Source organism: Rhinoderma darwinii, chromosome 10, assembly GCF_050947455.1.
Source record: "Rhinoderma darwinii isolate aRhiDar2 chromosome 10, aRhiDar2.hap1, whole genome shotgun sequence".
NCBI classification, from domain to species: Eukaryota; Metazoa; Chordata; class Amphibia; order Anura; family Rhinodermatidae; genus Rhinoderma; species Rhinoderma darwinii.
The window spans coordinates 26,204,499-26,224,709 of record NC_134696.1 but is presented as its reverse complement, the minus strand read 5'-3'; the positions used below and the strand labels follow the sequence as shown (position 1 = coordinate 26,224,709).

Here is a 20,211-nt window from a genome sequence, read left to right as displayed (position 1 = left end):
GCCAGTCCAGGGCTACGAGGCTGGTAGAAACACTCGGACTTGAACCTCCTGAAAAGCCTGGGAAGAAGGGGCAGAGGAGAGTATAGGTAAATAAGGTTGAAAATGGTCCCATGAAGACACCAGAGCGTCGACCACACATGCTCACTTGGATCAGATCTGGTTGAAGACCTTGTGATGGAGAGACTACACTTCTGGGTAGACCCGTTCGAGGCTGAGGAAATCTGCAAGCCAATTGTCGACCCCTGGGATGTGAACTGCCAAGAGGACAGGAACGTGTAGCATTGCAGCTTTTGCCATTGCTGCTGAACTCCATGTCACTCCTTGGTGATTTAGATAGGTTACTGCCGTGACATTGTCTGGACTCGAACTGGACAGCTGGATAGATGGGTTGTCCAATATCTGAGACACAGAAATATCGGCCTCAATTTCAGGAGGTTGATGGGAGGCAGGATTTCTGTTGAGACCACAGATATTATGCAATAAGGTTTTTAAATATTCCTCCCCAACCCCAGAGACTCGCATCCATTGAAAGGACCTGCCATTGGAGTGGGAGGAAGAAGCGGCAATGAGGGATGGCTGGAGAGGAGAGCCACCAGCAAGGAACTGGCATACGGTCAGGGAAACGAGGATTTGTCAGTCCAGTGAATCCAGAGAGCGGTTCCACCAGAAGAGGATTGCTCTTTGAAGTGGACGAGTGTGACAAAGGGAATGGCCTTGATCAAAGCCACCACGGTACCCAGGACTCTCATGCAGAAGCGGAGAGAGGGGAGGAGCCCCTCTGCACAAAGCCCCCACTCCGTTTGAGGGTGGACAACCGCTCTGGAGGCAACAACCATGCCAACTAGGTGTCGAACATCATCCCTAAGAAGGTAATCTGCTGTCAGGGCCAGGCAGGATTTGGAGTGACTGACAATCCAACTGAATCGGGTCAGGGTATCCAGAGTAATCTAGAGACCGGATTGGTTGTCCTCTCTGGAAAAAGACTTGATCAGTAGGTCACCCAGGTAGGGGACAACCGAAAACCCCTGGAGCAAGGAAGCGGTGTTACCACAGAGGATTTTGGTGAAAACCTGTGGTAACGTTGCCAGGCCGAACGGGAGTGCCACAAATTGATAAAGTTGAGGGAGAATTGCAAAGCACAGGAAGAGATGATGGGATGGGCAAAATAAGCGTGTGGGTACACGCCTTTGAGGTCCACCCTTAAGCTGAGGCGCGGCTGAAGGGATACGAGATTGAGAAGGCGAGTGAGAACGAGCAGATCCAACCCGTCTTTGCGGATTGCCACATGAGGTGGACATGGATGGAGAGTCCAAAGAGCGATGGTCGGAGAAGCGGACCAAGATGCCCATCATGGATTGGGTGAACTTAATGAGGTCACCAAACGGCCCGAGAAAGGGCATCGCTAGGGGTGGCTGGGGTGCTTGGGCCACATATGTTTTGTTTGGAGGCTGGCATGCATCACACAGAGTTGTAAGCTGGCCACATGTGGAGCAAGCATAGTGAGTTACAATTATTGCCTGTCAGTATAATTCTTCTCTGGTGTCTACCATGGCAGTAGAGGGGTTACCACATCCCAATGTAAAACCATGCAAAAGGTTGGTGACAAGGAGTCCACTCAGGTACTGCAATAAGGATGTAATGGCTGCTCAATGTTACCTAGGTTCTGATAGGTAGATGGCTCCCTGACTGCAATAACACTGGCTCAAAGTTTGGAGAGAGGGCCTGAGGGCTAATCCTACCCGATTAAAGCGAGTGTGGATCGATTCTAGCGTCAACAGCAGTGCCCAGCAGGCGGTTCTGTGTGCTGTGTCCCCGGCTTGTCTCTTGCTGACTGAGGAGACCAGAGAGCAGGAGATTGGATGGCAGAAGGCACATGGCGACTGTGCACAATCGCTGAAAGGACCAGATGCCAAACACCATACCTCCTAGATGCAAGAGGAGAGGGGCAGTACATGGTGGCTGGGAAGTAGTGAAAAACTACGTTTGGGAAAGATGTAAGTGTGGCATTATTGTGCATCTGTGCCAAGCCTAAAAGCATGCACCGGATAGTAAATGCATCAGCGCCGTGCACCAGAAAATGCACCAATAACACGCCGTCCACTTGTTGCGTTGCCAGGGGGATGTGAGAGCAAGAGGGGAAGCTTGCAATACATAGCCCCCTTAGATCCAGCCAGCTTAACTCCCAAGGTAGAGTACCAGAAGGAACACCCCTCCGTGTGCCATCTTCAGGTGAGACACCGGTGGAGAGCCTAGAGAGGCGAACCTTATGCTGCTGGGCGACAGAGGAGCTTGCGCTCTTGTCCTTCTTGTCTTCATTGGCAGGGGAGCAACGGCGCAGTAAGGTTGACACTGTGCGCCTGAATTAGAAGGGAAAAATCATGGACAGCGTCGCCCGTTTCCTAGCTAGAAGGAGAAAAATAAAAAAAACTAACATGACAAAAGAGCAAAGACAGCCTGCTGTACCAGCATGGGTGTCTGCCTCCTGCGGACACCAAACTAGCACTGAATTAGCTCAGTGTCTGTAGGAGGGACTATTTCTTAGTGTCAGCCCTTCTAGTGGCAACAGCATATACCCACGGTCTATGTCCCCCAATGAGACAAACGAGAAATTTGCAATGCAGACGGACAAGCTGCCCTGGGAGGGTATTTTTGCCTATGAAAAACACACAAAGCCACGGCTTAATTTTTTTTTTAACATCGACCGCTAGCGAGGGAGGAAGGAGAATTGTAAAATTAGGTGGGCAGTGCTGGATCCCATGAGAGGAGCAAGTTGGGAGTGGGGGTGCCCCTTATACTCACCCTCTGACGTCTTCGGGTGCTCGCAGAGTCCCCTTTTCGGTAACCTCAACACATATAGTGGGGGTACCATCACTCCACCTGCGGAAGCAGAAATAAATGGTTAGGTGACCGGTGGTAAGGAGAAGAGCAGTGCGCAGAGGACTGCATGGTTTCCTGGAACCCGCAAGGCGTTGACTAGTCTGGCAGTCCAGGCTGACAACCACCCTGCAACTAATAAAGAAATAAAACTAAAATAATAAAAAGTAGGTAAGACCTGAAGAAGCAGGTAGGTCTGCCTCCTATGGACACAAAGCTAAAACCGATTAACTCAGTGTCTGCAGGAGGGGTATGGCCTGTGTAGGAGGGGCTAACACTTTTATTGATTAGTGTTGCCTCCTAGTGGCAGCAGCCTATACCCACGGTCTTCTGTGTCCCCCAATGATGAGCAAGAAAGTAGGTTTTCTACATCAGAAAACAACTTTAAAAAGGAAAACCAGTTTAGTAATACAATATGTTTAATGAAGCCTAACTCCCCCCACATCACCCTACAACCCCTGTCATATTCACAGGGGTTTGGGGTGCTCATGTGTAGGGTCCTCATACTAAATAGCTGTTTTAGCTATCCATTGACCAACAGAGTTAGCATGTAAGGAACACTGGTCACCAGCTCTTGCTCTGATGCACTTACCACCATGTATTAACACGGGTGCCCATTCAATTAAAATAACACCACACAATACTACATCTGCCATGCAGGAGACTGCACATGGAATGTGGATTGTCATAGATGGACAACCCCTTTAAAAAGCAGCATACTGACTCTCTACTAAGCAGAAACAACTACTGTATGCCATGCACATAATAGTAGCCAAATCTCCCTTACCGTTCCCTTCTGGAATGCTCGCGGGCCAGCTCTCTCCTCTTTAGTCGCTCGCGATCACGGCGAACTTTGTCTTGTTCTTCTCTTTGTCTTTTTCGCCTGTCATGCTCTCTTTCCTTCTCCTTTACACGTATAGATTTACCTAGTGCATAACAAACATCACCGTGTGGTCAAAGCTAGCCAACAACCTCATTTATTTACATGTAACCTAAACCATACTGCGTAGCCATTTATGAACCTTCTACCCAGCAGTGAATGGAATGTTTACATTGTTACTGAAATTGGTTCAGTGGTAAGTATAAGCACAAAATCCTAATTTCTTAGACCTTAAACATACAATTTATGTTTATTACAGTTTATGTAACTTTAATCGCAGCAGCGCCCATTTTGGCAATCAGACCCAAGCCATACACACCAATTGACAGGAGCGGACACCATATTTCTTGAAGGGGCATGTACAGATTTGTTTGAGGGAATGGAGGATTAGTGCCCTGATAGGTGCTATGTGACGTAGAAACTGGGTAGGACATCCTATTTAGGTAGATTAACAAAATAATCAGCATTTTATGATCCTCCAGTATTTTTTTCTACTGTACAGTATGTATATGATCTCCTAAAACTCTAAAACAAAACTTTACACTAGTACCAGAATATACAAGTACCTCCGGCACCTTCGGCAGAATGGCTGCGGTGTCTTCGTTTCTCTTTTCTCTTCTCATCTTTTCTGTGGTGGGATTTTTCTTTTCGAGAAACTTGTTGTGGAGGTTTAATAGCTAATGAATCATCTTCTTCCCCTCTGAAAATAAAGAAATCACAGTGGAAAGAAATGAAAACGTAGGTTTTATTCATACTTACGTTGAAGACTAAAATGCTTTGTTAAATGTAAAGTTTTAAACATCGCTCAGGGTCCTACTTGAAATAAAATAAAAGGCTTTAACTTTCTGATAGATGGGGGTCCGATTTCTGGGACCCCTAACCTGTCCAGAGAACAAAGGGAGCGAATTTATCTCTGCTTTTCTACTTCACATTGGCATTCCCAGCCACCCAAAGTCGGAGTCCCGGCAGTTGGATACCCACTGATCAGAAAGTGAATGAAAACTCTAGCAATATTCCATTACTATTGGAAAAGCATTTTTGGGCAACCCCTACTAGTTAAAAGGGTTCCTTGAGAACATGCAGATAAAGAATCCCCCCGCTGAGACCCCAGCGATCAGCTGTAAGATATAAGAAAACCGAGAAAAGAGAGAGGTAGGTGGAGCGAGCGAGAGGGATGCTGTTTGTAAACCGCTCTCCACTATATTAACGCAGTTCCCTTATAGGGTATATGAACAATCCCTTTAAGAAAGAGGAGAGAAGTAAAATTGGTCTAAATCATTAAATATGTGGTCACTTGTTTGTACCGGTCTTCCATTGAATCTTCGCGTCTGTAAGGGGAATTTCTAATAGTAATCTCCATTTTGTGATCTCTCAACTCCCCTTCTTCCAAGGAATCTCTTTTAGAATCACGATCATCAGCCTGGGGAGGATATAAAAGGTACAGGAAAAAGGAAAGAAAGAAATTTACACCTATTCTTAAAAGACCGTTTGCTTTGTTAATTAAAAGGGTGTTCCAGGAGTATAAAAAAAAAATTTCAAAATAATGGCAGCAGAAAATGTACTGAAAAAAGAAAAACGGTCTCCAGCCAGACTTTGTTTACAATCCATCAACGATTTCCGATCAGTGGAGATGTCAGTAAGTACGACGCGTGACCGCCGTTGCCAGTGATTGACTGCAGTGGTCACGTATGGGACATCATTGCTAAGGAAATGTAGACTAAGACTGGCAGGGAACTACTCGCACCGTAGCGGCGGGGATTTAACAAGAGTATTATATATTTTCTTATTATATTTTTTTATTTTCTCTTTAACAAACCCTTTAAACTATTAAAGTCGACTAAAAAAACACAAAACTATGAATTGAGCAAAACTTAACTTCACCAAGTGTGGGGGAAAAACCTCCTTTTCTGCTTTAAACAAGTCTTATCCACGAGCCAGAACGTGGCGTGAACATAATTTGATGCGGGTCCCAGCTGACTTCAGCACTAAAAATCAACAAGGCGTTCACGGAAAACAAAGGTCGTCAAGTACACCCAATGATTTCAATGGGTGCCCTGTAATACAGTGATTCTACTACATATAACAGATGTGCAGGCCCTCCCAGCAAGGAAGCTCCCCCCACTCACAACCATCTACTGGGCCGGCGTAATTATAATGTGTGCTTGATGTGTCCCCTTGCTGACTTCTTCTACGGACCACCAGAACCATTCATTCACAATATATAGAACATGGGCTTTCTCCAATTGTGAGCCCTGAATGGGCACAGGGACTGATGTGAGCGATTAGGACAATGACAATGCTGGATCTCCCCAGAGGATGGAGAGAGTATTACGCTGTCATGTCATTTATTGCTGAACACCAAACATATTCAAGCAGCTGCTGTAACACCTCGTGCACACAACCGAGTTTGGGCCGTGAAAAACGGTCTGCATGTCGGCCGCATTTCCCGGCCCGACCGCGGTACAGAAGAACGGAACTCATGACATCAGACATTTTGTGATGCTAGGAGTCCCTGCCTACCTACAGAACTGCTGTTCCGTACTGAACAAAATGATACAGTATGGAACAGCATTTCCACGGGAAGGCAGACACTCCTAGCATCATAAAATGTCTATGATGTCAGGAGTGCCTTTCTCCTGTACCGCAGTCGGGCCGGGAAATGCGGCAGACACTCGGACCGTTTTTCACGTCCCGAACTCAGTCGTGTGCAAGAGGTGTAAGGAGTTGTCACTTGGTATTTTCTGGATCTCCCATACGGCCGGCTGGTTTTCAGCCGGACCCCATATTTAATAAATTACAATGGGATACTCCATTTCTTAAAGGGGTTGTCCCACCACACCAACTTATCACCTATCCATAGGATAGGTGGTAAGTGTGTGATCGCTGGGGGCCCACCTCTTGGACCCCATGAATCAAGAGAACGGGGCACCGAATCCCTCTATGGGACTGCCGGAGATAGCCAAGCACTGTACTCGAGACCCCTGTTCTCATGATCGATGGGTGTCCCAGCAGTCAACACTTATCACCTAACCAGTGGATAAGTTGTTGTGGTGGGACAACCCCTTTAACAATCCCCCAGTAAAGATCTGGCAAGAACAGATCAGACAACAGAAGGCATTGCAGATTCAGTCTGGAGCTGTGAAGATGATCTATTTTATATCAAGCATTTCACCCACTTCTTACATTTTTTGACTCCGTTTTTTCTTCTTGTTCCTTTCTCCTTTTCTTTTCTTGCAAAATTTCATCCAGTGTTTTCACTTTCCAGGTGTCTTTTTCATCCCCCATTTGGAGTGGGTCAACCTAAAACAAAGATTTGTTAAATGTAAGAAATTTACATTAAAGGGTTAAACATTTTTCCACATACAATACAGATGGTATGATGTTTGGATTAGAAACGATTGAGGGGGTCCAACAGCAGTGAAGTCACCGGATCCTAAGAACGCAGGGGCTGTGGCAATTGCCTTGGGTGGATTCACACCGTGTCCGCAGTTTAGGTTTGGTGTATGCAGCGGGAAGCTTCCAGCAGATATGCCGAATCCATAGGGCCCCAATCACCCGGCTGATAAGAGTGCCATTTTGGCATCAGTCAGATTTATATACTGTACCGTTATTTGAATCGTATGATACAGCGTAGTCGACTTCGCTATTCCATTACAGAAGCATCTGTCAAAAACTTATACCGTACTGTATATGTTTTTTCTATTTAACATGGGAGCCTACAGGGAATATGTACATAAGGTAACATACATCGGATGTATAGTCGCGGTGCACAACGATATACACCTTTAGGCAGAGTTCACGTCGCAGATTTTGCTGCGGATTTAACGTGAATCTGACCCATTGCAGAGGGTAAAATCTGCGATGTGTGAACTCCGCCTTACACTCCGCCACATTCCTGATATAGCGCCACTGTCAAGGTTATATGTAGAAATTGCATCAGATTCCCATTAAATATTGGTCTCTTCAGCTTTGGGATTGGTTGGAGCCACCACAGGTATAAAGATTACCAGTAAATTGTGGGTCGTGCGTGTCTATGGCAACCACCGTATCGTCACTGCAAGGCCTCCCCCCGTTGTTGTCGTTAGCCCGTTCGTCACTGCACCGGTCGACCACAGGGTTAGAAACATGAACGAGGCAGAGAAACGGATTTACCTGATGTTTACCCTCTCGATTCGCCCCTCTCCGTCCTGCGCCCAGCACCAGAACGAAACGAGGCCCACTGGCGCGCAGTGATGACGTCACTTCCCGCTTCCGGCGGAGCGCGGCAATGTCTGACGTCTGGAACGCCGCACAGCAGAAAGCGTTGTCCTTCACACTGTCTCCGCTAGGTGGCGCATGTACGTGGCGTTTGGAGGGCTAAAGCTGCGCAAATTGTTCCGGGCTTTTTACGTCAGAAGTTGGTTGAGCAAAAAGATGTCAATTTCTAGTCAGAAAACGAATATATTAGGGCCGAAGCATTTCTTCATAAAAGACGTTCTGTCCTGTCAAGTTATTACATTTCTATTCAGCTGTCTGCTAGTTTCTTATAGGGAGGCTGTGTAACTGACATCCAATATGGCGGCCATTCACAGTGGTTGTCACCCAACTTTCAGTGATGGGGCAGGGGCTATATCCTGGGCTAGGACAAGGTTCGAAGAGGCTCCTGGACAAAATAAAAAACCACTGCCCATTAAGTCTATGTTCACACGCATTGTTTTCAGATGTAATTCGGGCATTTTGGGCCTCAAATTACGCCTGAAAAAACGTCTCCATTATGCTTACAAACATCTGCCCATTGCTTGCAATGGATCTTACCATGTTCTGGTACCACGAGGTGTAATTTTACGCTTCGCTTTTTTCACAGATGTTTTTATCCTTTTAGGCACGTAAAAAGGCGCTGAAAAACGCGCCACAAAATACATGATTTAAGCTTCCCATTGACATCAGAAAGAGGCGTTAGGACAATTCTTTGGGGTGTAAAACGCGCCGCAGTATCCACCCTAAGTTGGCCGTGAAAACCGCGAGTTGTTAAAAAACGTCTGAAAATCAGGAGCTGTTTCCAGATGAAAACAGCTCCGTAATTTCAGACGTATTTTGCTACTGCGTGTGAACATACCCTCATAGTTATGAGGCCTAAAGGGACGGTGGGAACCACAGTTGAGATCAGGTCATCCGGTCTCTTAGGTCACTGTGCGGCTCGTCGACGACAATGTAAGGCCACACTTACGTGGTATAATTCGTTACTCAGATCAGAATTGGCCTTGTTCTCATGGCGCTGAAAATAACAGATATGTAAACGCCAAAACCGCTAGTGTTTTTGTAGAGCGCTTTTTAAACTACAGGCATTTTTGTCGCATTTGTGTGTGCTTTCCGCACGTTTTTTGCCGGGTAATTAGGACTTCCATTGACTTTGGGAATTCGGTGCGTTTTATGCGCCAAAGAATTGACCTAACGCCTCTTTTTGATGTCAATGGGAAGCTTAAATCATGTGTTTTGTGGCGCGTGTTTCAGAGCCTTTTTACGGGCCAAAAAATTTGTCGAATACACGCTGTGTGAACAGGGCCTAAGGATAAAACCATCTGTGAAAAAAGCCTTTGAAATCAATGGGATTCTTAATTGTATGCATTAGCGTCCGTTATGTTATATCTCCGTCAAAAAAACGGATCACTAAGTGCAGAGTACAGGACTTTTTCTCCGTTCAACAAAAAAACCCTTTTCCGATTTTTCCTCTAAAGTAATATAGAAAGTAAACAAATTGGTTATCGCTGCGTCCGTAAAAGTCTGAACTATTACAATATAGCGTTATTTAAGGCGCACGGTGAACGCCGTAAAAAAACAAACAAACATTTAAACCACCAAAATCCACGTTTTTTGGTCAACTTAACTTTCAAAAAAACGTACTAAAAAGTGATAAAAAAAATTGTATGTACCAAAAAATGGTACCAATAAAAACGAAAGCTCGTCCCGCAAAAAGTGAGACATCTCGCCGCTCAATCCACAGAAAAATAACTTTATGGCTCTCAGAATGCGATGAACCCCCAAAAATTTTTTTTAACAAAAATTTGTTTGCTTTTTTAAAGTAGTAAAATACAAAAAAAAAGTTGAGTTGTCGTTTTACCACACGGTGAAAGCCGTATAAACGAAGCCCAAAAAACAATAGAGGAATCCAGGTTTTTTTTCCCCGATTTCAGCCCACAGATAATTTTTTTCCAGTTTCCCAGTACATTTTACGGTACTTTAAATGCTACCAATAGAAACTACGACTCCTCCCACAAAAGATAAACCCTCACACCGCTCTATTGATGGAAAATAAAAGAGTTCTGGCTCTTGGGAGGCGGGGAGTGAAAAACGAAAATCAAGAAAGGGCTTCGTCCTGAAAGGGTTAAGTGTCCACGAATCAGAGATAACAAAGATTTAAAGAGGCTCTGTCACCACATTATAAGTGCCCTGTCTCCTACATAAGGAGATGGGCGCTGTAATGTAGGTGACAGCAGTGGTTTTTATTTAGAAAAACGATTTATTTTTACCACGTTAGGAGCGATTTTAGATTTATGCTAATGAGTTTCTTAATGCCCAAGTGGGCGTGTTTTTACTTTAGAACAAGTGGGCGTTGTACAGAGGAGTGCATGACGCTGACCAATCAGTGACCAATCAGCGTCATACACTTCTCTCCATTCATGTACTCCGCACATAGGGATCCTGCGTTGTTCGCTATGTGCTGTCTTATACTGACACATTAACGTTACTGAAGTGTTTAGACCGTGAATAGACATTCCTTCCAGCCAGGACGGGATGTCTATTCACAATCCCGACACTTCGTTAACGTTTCTGTCGTAGTTACAGAGGAGCAAGCGTAATCTCGTGAGATCACGCTGTAAATGACAGGTTACAGCGAGATTACGCTTTGCTCTGCTGTAACTACCACAGAAACGTTAACAAAGTGCACGGATTGTGAATAGATATCCCGTCCTGGCTGGAAGGAATGTCTATTCACGGTCTAAACACTTCAGTAACGTTAATGTGTCAGTATAAGACAGCACATAGCGAACAACGCAGGATCCCTATGTGCGGAGTACATGAATGGAGAGAAGTGCATGACGCCGATTGGTCACTGATTGGTCAGCGTCATACACTTCTCTCCGCAACGCCCAATCGGTCTAAAGTAAAAACACACCCACTTGGGCATTAACGAATTAGCATAAAGATAAAATCGCTCCTAACGTGGTGAAAATAGATCGTTTTTCTAACTAAAAAGCATTACTGTCACCTACATTACAGCGCCGATCTCCCTACGTAGGAGCCTCCTGCATTAGTGATAATGGAAGTATCCAGCCAATTCTCCCAAGGAGTGTGAAATAAATGCAGATTCTCCACGGTCTCTACGTTGGCCGTTACATCATCGTTCAGAGACATTGAGAATGGGTGACCACGGTGATATAAATAAAATAAAAAAAGGTCATAGGGAACCAATCAGCAGTCTCTTTTGGTTTACCATATAGTATGAAGGGGTCTGGTTTAAGAAGAACTGCTGGATCATTGTTGGTGGCCTCCTATATTGACTATTACTTGAGGGGATCGGTGCTGCAGGCGGTGAGAGGCTGTCTGATAAAATCGTAGAAGCTGATGTGTTGCCTGTTGACCCTTGACACGATAACCATCTCACGCTTGTAGCGAGAACCTGACAAAACATTTTTACAACGAATGAACTTAAAAGTTTGTGGAGCATTCTGGAACACTTCATAGGACACAATACCATAGTCGCCTGCGCTATTCATTCCGTCTAAACGACAGAACCCCTGCACAACAGAGACAAACGGAAACCATTTGCACCGGATCCATCACCATTGAAATCTTCTGATTTCCGTTTGTGTCAGTCAGGGCTCTGTTCCGACGGAAAATTTAGACGGAGCCCTGACGCAGATGTGAACGCAGCCTTATACCATTATAGATTTCTAAATAAAATATAAAAAAAAAATGATATTCTCATTATTCTATTTAACCCCTTCCCGACATTTGACGTATCCATACGCCAAAGTCAGGTAGGGGAAGTATGGAATGGGCTCACGGAGTGAACCCGCTCCATACAATGCCGGTCTCGGCTGTTGGTTATAGCCGACACTTCAGAGTAACGAGGGCCATTGCGCTCGAGCGCGATCCTGCTTGTTTAACTTGTTAAATTCCGCGGTCAATAGCGACCGCAGCATTTAAATCGTTAGAAAGAGGGGGGCGACCCCCTTTAACAGCTCATCACGCCACCCGCAACGCAATTGGTTGCTATGGCTACCTGGGGGCCTAATGAAGTCCCCTAGGGGGACTAATAAAAATAAAAAAAACGTCTGAAAAATCGGAAGCAGAACGCCTCCAAACATCTGCCCATTCATTTCAATGGCAAAAACAGCGTTCTGTACCGACGGGGCGTTTTTTTTACGCAGCCGTTTTTCAAAACGGCTGCGAAAAAGTAGAAGTGCATGTCACTTTTTCAGCCGTTTTTGGAGCCGTTTGTCATAGACTATAGAAAAACAGGTCCAAAAACGTCCATGAAAAACGCGACTTTGATTAAAAAACTTCTAAAAATCAGGAGTGGTTTTCCCTTGAAACCAGCTCCGTATTTTGAGACGTTTTTTATTTTGTGTGTGCACATATCATAATAGTTTGAAAAGAAGCGCAAAAATGTTTTTTTTTTACTTTTTCAGCTATTTTTTGGGGGTAATAGTATAGTTTTACCCCAAAATATTTTTATTTATGATCGTCATTGTCTACCGTAAATTTTTATATATTACATGTCCATTTTAGGGTAATTCGGTCGGGGCTAACGTTCCAACAATGATTGGCTGTACGACGTTTTTTTGGGTGTATTTATTATTTCACTTATTTGTACTTTATTTTACTTTTATTTTGTTGTTATTATTATGATGGTCTGTCCCTCAAAAGTTAGAAAAGACCTATAGGGGAATTTAATTATTATTGTTTTACACCTTGTTTTTCCACTGTAACTGCCCAGTTATAGGGGAAATCAGCCCTCCCATAGGGAATATTGTCACGAATAGGGCAGTGCTGGGTCTAGTTAGACCTAGCAGCAGTCTCTCACTAACGGCATCCTGGCGATCATGCGCCGCCGCTGCCTCTATTCTTTACACAGCGCTCATTGAGAAAAGATCAACGATAGAAGCAGTGAAAACTGCTTCTATCTTCTCTTCAGGGTCCCTGGCAGTCACTGAATGCTGGGCACCCGACATTCAGCTGACAGATCGCTCGGGCAGCCAGCTAAAACTTGCGCCGTAGATACACAATGGAGCGGCTTTTAAAGGACCTTGACCGCCGGCCGTTTATATACAGCAGACGGTTGGCAACCAGTTAAACAAACGCCGTAGTTGGGAGTCCCTGTCACTCATATGGAGTATGAACATAATAATGAAGGGGAAGAGAATGATCAGATCGCAGTGCTAAGTGTAAACTAGTATAAAGGCCAGGGCTCCACGGCAACACAATGTTGTGACACAGAAATTGCAGGGTTACCACAACCTCAAATGCTGCAAATGAGTTTGTAAACACTTTCCTTTTCCCATCCCTTGGTTGAATTTGATGGACATGTGTATTTTTTCAACCGTACTAACTATGTAACAAAGACAATCCAACACGGTCACACTTTTTGACATTGAAGTAAGGGCGCTGGCAACTTTTATTTCCCATCAAGATAGCATTAGGGCAATTTTGCGATTATACCAGGACATGTGGGTGGCACAAGACCCCTAAAAATGATGCTCAGTTAGAGCCACTTAAACCCCCTGTAGACGGCTGTGCCCGTGTAAGCCATCCATTTTTAGGGATTGGATAACCAACCCCTATAAATTTCATTTACACAAGCAGATATTCATATTAACGACCTTCGATACGATTGCCCACACAATGTAGAAGCTGCCAGCATGTGGTTATAAACCAAGACACATGACAGACCCAACCAGGTCACAAGGAAGGGGAACATATCTCTGCCATTTTGGTGTGAACTCGGTCAAACACCCTCCAAGTTATTTCTAGGGGTTAACATTAATTGGATAGGTTGGACGGACATCATTGACTATAATGGGGTCTGTCATGAGGAATGGCTCCGCATGCTGCGCTATTCTTCCCGTCAAATATGCCGTAAAACTTTTTAACCCTAAGTGCCTTATTACAGTGGAAGATCCAGTCACATGCTTTCTTATTAATGAGTCTATTAGATTCTCTAATTCATCATTGTTTAGCAAACCTCAATGCGTTATCTCTGCGCTCTTGTGGACTTTAGTGGGGTCACTCACCCTTCAGTCAATAGGTACCAATACATGAGACCAGGACTTCTGCATCTGACGGCTGGAGAAAGGAAGAGGGCAGCTTGATCCCGGTGATGGATTGTGGCTGTAATAACCCCCCCTACGGAGAAGTACTTATGGGTGTCCTGTACACGGACAGACGGACTGCAGAGACTTCCTTGTTGAATAAAACTGGAATATTTCCAAGTCTTAAAAGTCACTGGATAAAAGGAGAGAAACGTTCATCGATATTTCATGTTCACGTCACTGAGTGAACCGCTAATAATGGATATTTTTTCTTTACACCAAACTGTCTTTTGAGTTCCATTCATATTAATAAGCAAAAATATACAGACAAACCTGGATCGGTAGTGCATATAAAAGCACACGGGTAATCCACTACACAGAGAAGGCAGCGGCTCACAGGATAAATGTTCTGCTTATTAAATCATAAGGGAAAAGGTCATCAAAAAAAATCTTCCCAATGGAGATGAAGTTCACAACAACCAATCAGATCACAGATTTCCTATTATACCTAGAATAATCAGCAGCAGGAATCTGATGAAGCTCCCCCTAGTGGTGGCAGACAGCAAGCATTTAATTATGTCTATGCAGGGGTTTTGGAGCTCTGTATCAGAATCAAGCTCCGACTGATATAAATATATATTATGAAATTAATCAGCACAAAATGTTGGACATAAAAATCACAAAGAAGGTGGACTTGTCTGTAAATGGGTGACAGGTGCACTTCTTGTGAGCACTCCTAGTAGGCGAACCAGTAAAATATATTAAAGGGGTTGTCCAGGTTGGGGGTAGTTTTTCATACTAGTGACCTATGCACAAGATGGGTCATCAGTATAGGATCAGTGGGGGTCCGACAGCTGGACTGCGCACCGATCAGCTGTTCCGGCTGCCTCCGGGCACCGGATGTTATGCAGTGGTCGGTGCCGGAAGCAGAGGACTCTGGTCACAGTATAGCGGCCGTGCTGCAGCTCTGCTCCTATTCACTTGAATAGGAGCAGAGCTGCAGAACGGCCGCTATACAGTGTTTGGAGCCATCTGCTTCCTGTGATGGAGGGAGCTGATCGGTGCACTGTCCGGGTGTCGGACCCCCACCGATCATAGACTGATGACCTAACCTGTGGATAGGTCATCAGTGTGAAAAACTGCCCCATGCCCAGACAACCCATTTAAGTACAAACAGAATCACAATAAATCAATACGTTTAAGCAATGCCATTCTCTGTCTTACAAGGCGATAACTGCATCTATCACAAATACGTTTAGGATGCTGTGCACACAATACACACGGCCACAGGTCAGGAATGTAGATTTACTTCAAAAGGCTTTACCCAAAAGTTCATAAAAATAGAAAGATTTCTGTACAATCCACAGGTGTGAACGATATTGCCATGAACAACATGACGTATTATAGGCGGCATTATAAATACGGTCACCAGTCCTGGTTTTTGCCATCAGTCCTGTCATAATGTGATCCCAAGGAGTCAGAACATAGAGCATTGTAGTATTTCCCGACTGCAGTCAGTGAAGAAAAAGTAAAGGACATTTCTTAATAATTAACGGTAATTAAGTTACATACATTTTCAAACCACATTAATATTATGGCGACCACTGAACAGACTATACACATCACAATAGGCACATGTACATCATCTCCGCTAATTGACACCAGTAATAAACATTACCTTCTACATAGGCGAACACACATTTTGGCAACAGAACATGATTGTTTTTTTTAATTGGGCTTGTCTATGGAGAAGCGTGGTTAGTTCGGATCTAGCCCTGGCTTTATACAAGTCAGGTGGCTCATAGACGCCATCTACTGAGAAGGGCAGGTATTGCATGAGGGAAGGATACAGTACAGTGTGTTATTTTAGGGGTTCCCGATCATCAGGAGTGCTTATCATCACAAATAAATTGCCTGATTCTAGGGCCCTTTTACATCGGCCAATTATCGGGCAAACGAGTGTACACCGAGCGCTCGTTCACGATAATTGCCCGGTGTTAACAGGGCAACGATCAGCCGATGAACAAGCCAACGTTCATCGGCTGATCGAATCATTTTAAATGCCGAAAATATTATCGTTGTTGGCAGCACATATTCCTGTGTAAACAAAGAGACGCGCTGCCGACATGATAATAATGTATGGGGACAAGTGATCGGAATAACAAGCGCTCGTCCCCATACATAGCTCCTGGTGAAAGGAGCAAACGAGCGCCGATCAACGAGCGGTCTTGCTGATCGGCGCTCGCTTACACGGCCCACGGCGGGCCGTCTGAGAGTACCCGAATATGACAGTTGAAACTATATGGCCGGCTTTACAGGCTATTGGGTATATCCACATAACAAACAAAAACACCAGTGGTTATTGTAGGAAAACAAATTCAACGACACCCACAAAGTGATCATATGTAGAACACATGGACCATTGAAGTGCAACCCGTATTTGGAATATTTGCACGGCCAAGCAATATTTATAATGTAGATTTTTTTTCAAGAACACATAAGAGCAAGGTGTGATGGGCTGGTTATGTTCAGGAACCAGAAGGATGCACTGTACTCAGAAAATAGCTGGCCAGCATGAGCATACTGAGCGCTCACACCGTAGGGTATATTACATGTAGTGATTCAGTAGCCGGTGTTCCATATCTGTGGACGTTAAAACTACAGGAGCACCTGTAACCCTGGCTCTGCAAGATCTGCTGTTGAATTGCTACATATTACAGAGTGTCATTACTTAAAATGCACTTTTTGCAATCCCTTTTATTGCTCCAATGCATCTAAAAAAAATAAAAAACTTAAAAAATATCCTACCATTTGGCATATAATGCTCCTATGAAGACCTTTTTCGCATCTCCTAATCTCTGAAGGACCTGAGCAATTGGAAGAGTGTAACACATGACTGCAAGAGGAGACGATACATGTGTCTGGATAGAAGCTGTATACACAAAACGGTGGACTGTTTTCAATCAAGACTATATGCAAAAGTGGTTTCATTTTTTATTTTAAATGCAATGCAGTTTAAAAAAAAAGTTGCAAAAGTGCACAACTTGGTTACTCTTGCGGAGGCCCACCTTAATTTATTTTAGCATTAGGATAAGTTTTAACATTAACATAAAAAACAAGACAAAGAAAACAGATTTGAGTGATATAAACCCATTGATTGCTAGATAAAAAAAATAAAAAATCTTAAAGAGCCATACACCATATTGACTGGTCCCTAGGTACTTCAGCTAGCTTTGCATTGTTGCTTGCTTTAAAATCCATAGTGGTGGGTCCCTTACTGTGGCCGCTGGGCCTAAATGGTATGTCACTCACTGGAATGGCTTCACATTTGACTATGTTTTCATCTATAATGGACATTTTACTTTGAATTAGGAATGATGGCGTGATGTCAGATCCTGTGCTTTGTATGGGCAGATGATTTGCCAACACGGCCGTATAGCTATAACTCCCGTGCTGTGAGATTAATGCCTGGAAGATTTTGGAAACTGGAAAGCCAACAAATAGAATTTGTAGTGAACACCTTTAAAACCAAAATCCAGAACCCATTGATCTCCATGTAAAACCTCCAACCATGTCAAATCTCCTGGTGATCGGTTTGATCTAATGATGGCTGCCCTATAGCAGCAGCGGAACAGATACCATTGATGTCAGTGGCAGTCATCACAACAGATCTGTTCTATTTCTCATGTGATTTTTGGTCCTGTCCTATTAGTGGTTCAGAGTCCTCAGTGTTGGATAAGGTGGTCAGGATTCGGATGGATTCTCGTTGATGCTGCCTTGCTTTATTGTAGAGCATGACACCAATGATCACGAACACCGTTCCAATGGCAGAAAGACTGGTGATTTTATTCCCAAATATGATAATACTGAGCCAAATAGAAAGTGCGTGTTTCACAGTGCTGGCGACGCTGAAATGATACAAAAAAAAAAAAAAAAGTCAGTGTCAGTTTTCAATTCATCAGATCGGTTCTGTGCAGTGCTCAAATTTTTTTTTAGTTTAATTAGGATTTTAAGAAGTTTTGTGGAATTACCAAACTATGGCTCTATTCACACTTGCATTCGTTCTTTTCCATCAGGTTTTTCGTTGCTATTTGAGAGTGGGAAAAGCTACTGAGAAAAAAAAGCCCCAACAAAAACGATATCCGATGATAGACTGACAGGCCCATTATAAATCGGGAAGGGGGGGGGTTGGAGCCCTAACAGATCTTTACAGATCCATCATGGATCCTGTAAAAACAAAAAGCTATGACGTCAGTGTGAACAAAGCTTAAATCTACTTTCACGGCTATCCACATTTAAACTTACCTATAACCCCTATGTCAAGAGCCCCAAATCAGGGGCATACACAGAAATATAGGGCCTTATGGTAAAACAGTATGTGCCCCACACCTACTTAGAGTTTCGACAAATGTACAAATTTTTTATTAAGTTAATGTATATTGTGATTTTATAACCGATCTTTATAGTTGGAGCTCTGGTTATAATTATACACCATGCCAGCAGCGTGCCAATAGATTTATGGACAGGCTGCATGCCCTGTTGATGAATCTGACTTAATCTAAAAAAAATATCAAGTCAGACCTTTTCCAACAAGTAGAATCCCGGGATGCAGTGGTCACAAAAGGAGACTGGCTGTACAGAGATCAGCCGGGGGAGAAGGGGCATGTCGCTACCGGAGCTTTAGGGGAAGCGACTACGGTCCCCCCCCCCCCCTCCTCTGCAGTTCTCCGCAGTGGTAAATCCGGCCAAAAATCTACTAAAAAACAAACACGATTTGTTGCCAACTTTCAGCCAGAATTCCCTGAGGAATCTTGGTCAAGTTTGCTGCAGAATTTTCTGCAACAATTCCGACCTGCGTGAAGATTTCTTGCAGATATTCCACAGCGTTTTTGCGTGTTGCTTGCAGATTTTGCTGCAAATTTCACCCCTTCTATATTAAAAAGGGTGAAATCTGCTGTGAATATCCACCACAGATTGAACATGCTGTTGATTTGAAGATTGTCATCATGCTTTGATATCACTGTGGAAAATGTCCTGCATGATGTGTAAAAGGCCCAGTTCACACAGACTTTTTATGCTGATTTTGACGCAGAAATTGCGCCAAAAAAAGTCAGAAACCACCTCCTATTAATTTCAATGGGAGGTAGAGGGAGATTTTTTTCCACGCCGGCTAAAAGCCACGGTTCCACCTCTTACCTCCCATTGAAATCAATGGAAGGCAGAGAAAGCGTTTTTCGCTGCGTCTTTGCCCGTGGCCCTCAATAGCTGTGGGTTAAAAACGCTGTAAAAACCGAAGCAAGAAAGTGCAGGCAGCTTAAAAGCTGCATCAAAATTCCTGAAGGAATTTTGAGGCAGATTTTTTTCTGCATGCAAATTCCTCCGTGTGAACTAGGCCTAAGATTTGTCTAAATGTCATCTACATGGCTGGTGCAGTAATCTGCTGCATGGGAAATTTGCAGCATTTCCACTCCGTTTGCAGATGGTCTAACAGGCTCAAAAAAGGGACCCCCACTCGCAGCAGTAAATATGGTAATATAGCCCAGGGAAATCAGTGTCCATACAGGACCCCTAACGTCGACCACATAATAACTGGGCATGTCACATAAGTCCAAAATAGTCTAAGAAAAAGAATCCTCAACAAATGTGCACATATAGCGGCAGAAAGATGGATCACTACTCTGTGCCCTAAAAACTGCGGTGACAGAAGTGCCTTTTGCTGGGACCACAACAAATCTCAAAAAACGTGACTAGAATCCCAGTTGAGACACTTTTCCATCCCTGCGGATCCTGCAAAAAAAAAAACATACACCGCGCTGTATCCAATTTTTTTTTTTAACATGGGAGCCTATGGGTCATGTATGCCACTGTATGACATACGTCTTTGGCATCCGTTTAAGAGATGCGTTATGGACTTTTCAATAGTCTTTCGTGAAGTGTCCGTTAAATGGTTACCATTATAGTCTAAAGGTTAGGGATCCGTAAAACGGATGCCTAAAAGGTGGCATCCCACCCCCATAGACTATAATGGTACCCATTTAACAGATACGTCATGAACCCGGTTCACGTAGTTTCCTTTTAACGGATACCATTACAGTCTATGGTGACGTACGCTACGGTTAGAGCTTTTTATGTCAAGCGTAGGCAAAAAACGTGATGTAAACAGGA

General features: G+C 44.0%; 2 protein-coding genes across 16 annotated transcripts in view; both read right to left on the bottom strand.

Annotated features, from left to right (window-relative positions):
* Positions 1-8,014, bottom strand: part of LOC142661896 (cyclin-dependent kinase 11B-like) — a 41,575-nt gene extending 33,561 nt beyond the window's left edge. For 7 of the 13 annotated variants that reach the window (XM_075839576.1, XM_075839580.1, XM_075839582.1 and 4 more), the window contains exons 1-6: positions 7,907-8,014; positions 6,938-7,054; positions 5,059-5,174; positions 4,321-4,454; positions 3,662-3,800; positions 2,800-2,877 (exon numbers count right to left, since the gene is read on the bottom strand). In XM_075839576.1, coding sequence (XP_075695691.1) covers positions 2,800-2,877; positions 3,662-3,800; positions 4,321-4,454; positions 5,059-5,174; positions 6,938-7,039 — 569 coding nt within the window. In that variant the 5' untranslated portion in view covers positions 7,040-7,054; positions 7,907-8,014. Of the gene's footprint in view, positions 1-2,799; positions 2,878-3,661; positions 3,801-4,320; positions 4,455-5,058; positions 5,175-5,630; positions 5,734-6,930; positions 7,055-7,761; positions 7,830-7,906 lie in introns of those variants that run through there. The other 6 variants (XM_075839581.1, XM_075839588.1, XM_075839590.1 and 3 more) reach the window with 4 other exon arrangements.
* A 7,323-nt stretch (positions 8,015-15,337) lies between these two features.
* SLC35E2B (solute carrier family 35 member E2B) overlaps positions 15,338-20,211 on the bottom strand; it is a 43,989-nt gene continuing 39,115 nt past the window's right edge. For all 3 annotated transcript variants that reach the window (XM_075839573.1, XM_075839574.1, XM_075839575.1), the window contains exon 9: positions 15,338-17,954. In XM_075839573.1, coding sequence (XP_075695688.1) covers positions 17,723-17,954 — 232 coding nt within the window. In that variant the 3' untranslated portion in view covers positions 15,338-17,722. The remainder of the gene's footprint in view (positions 17,955-20,211) is intronic.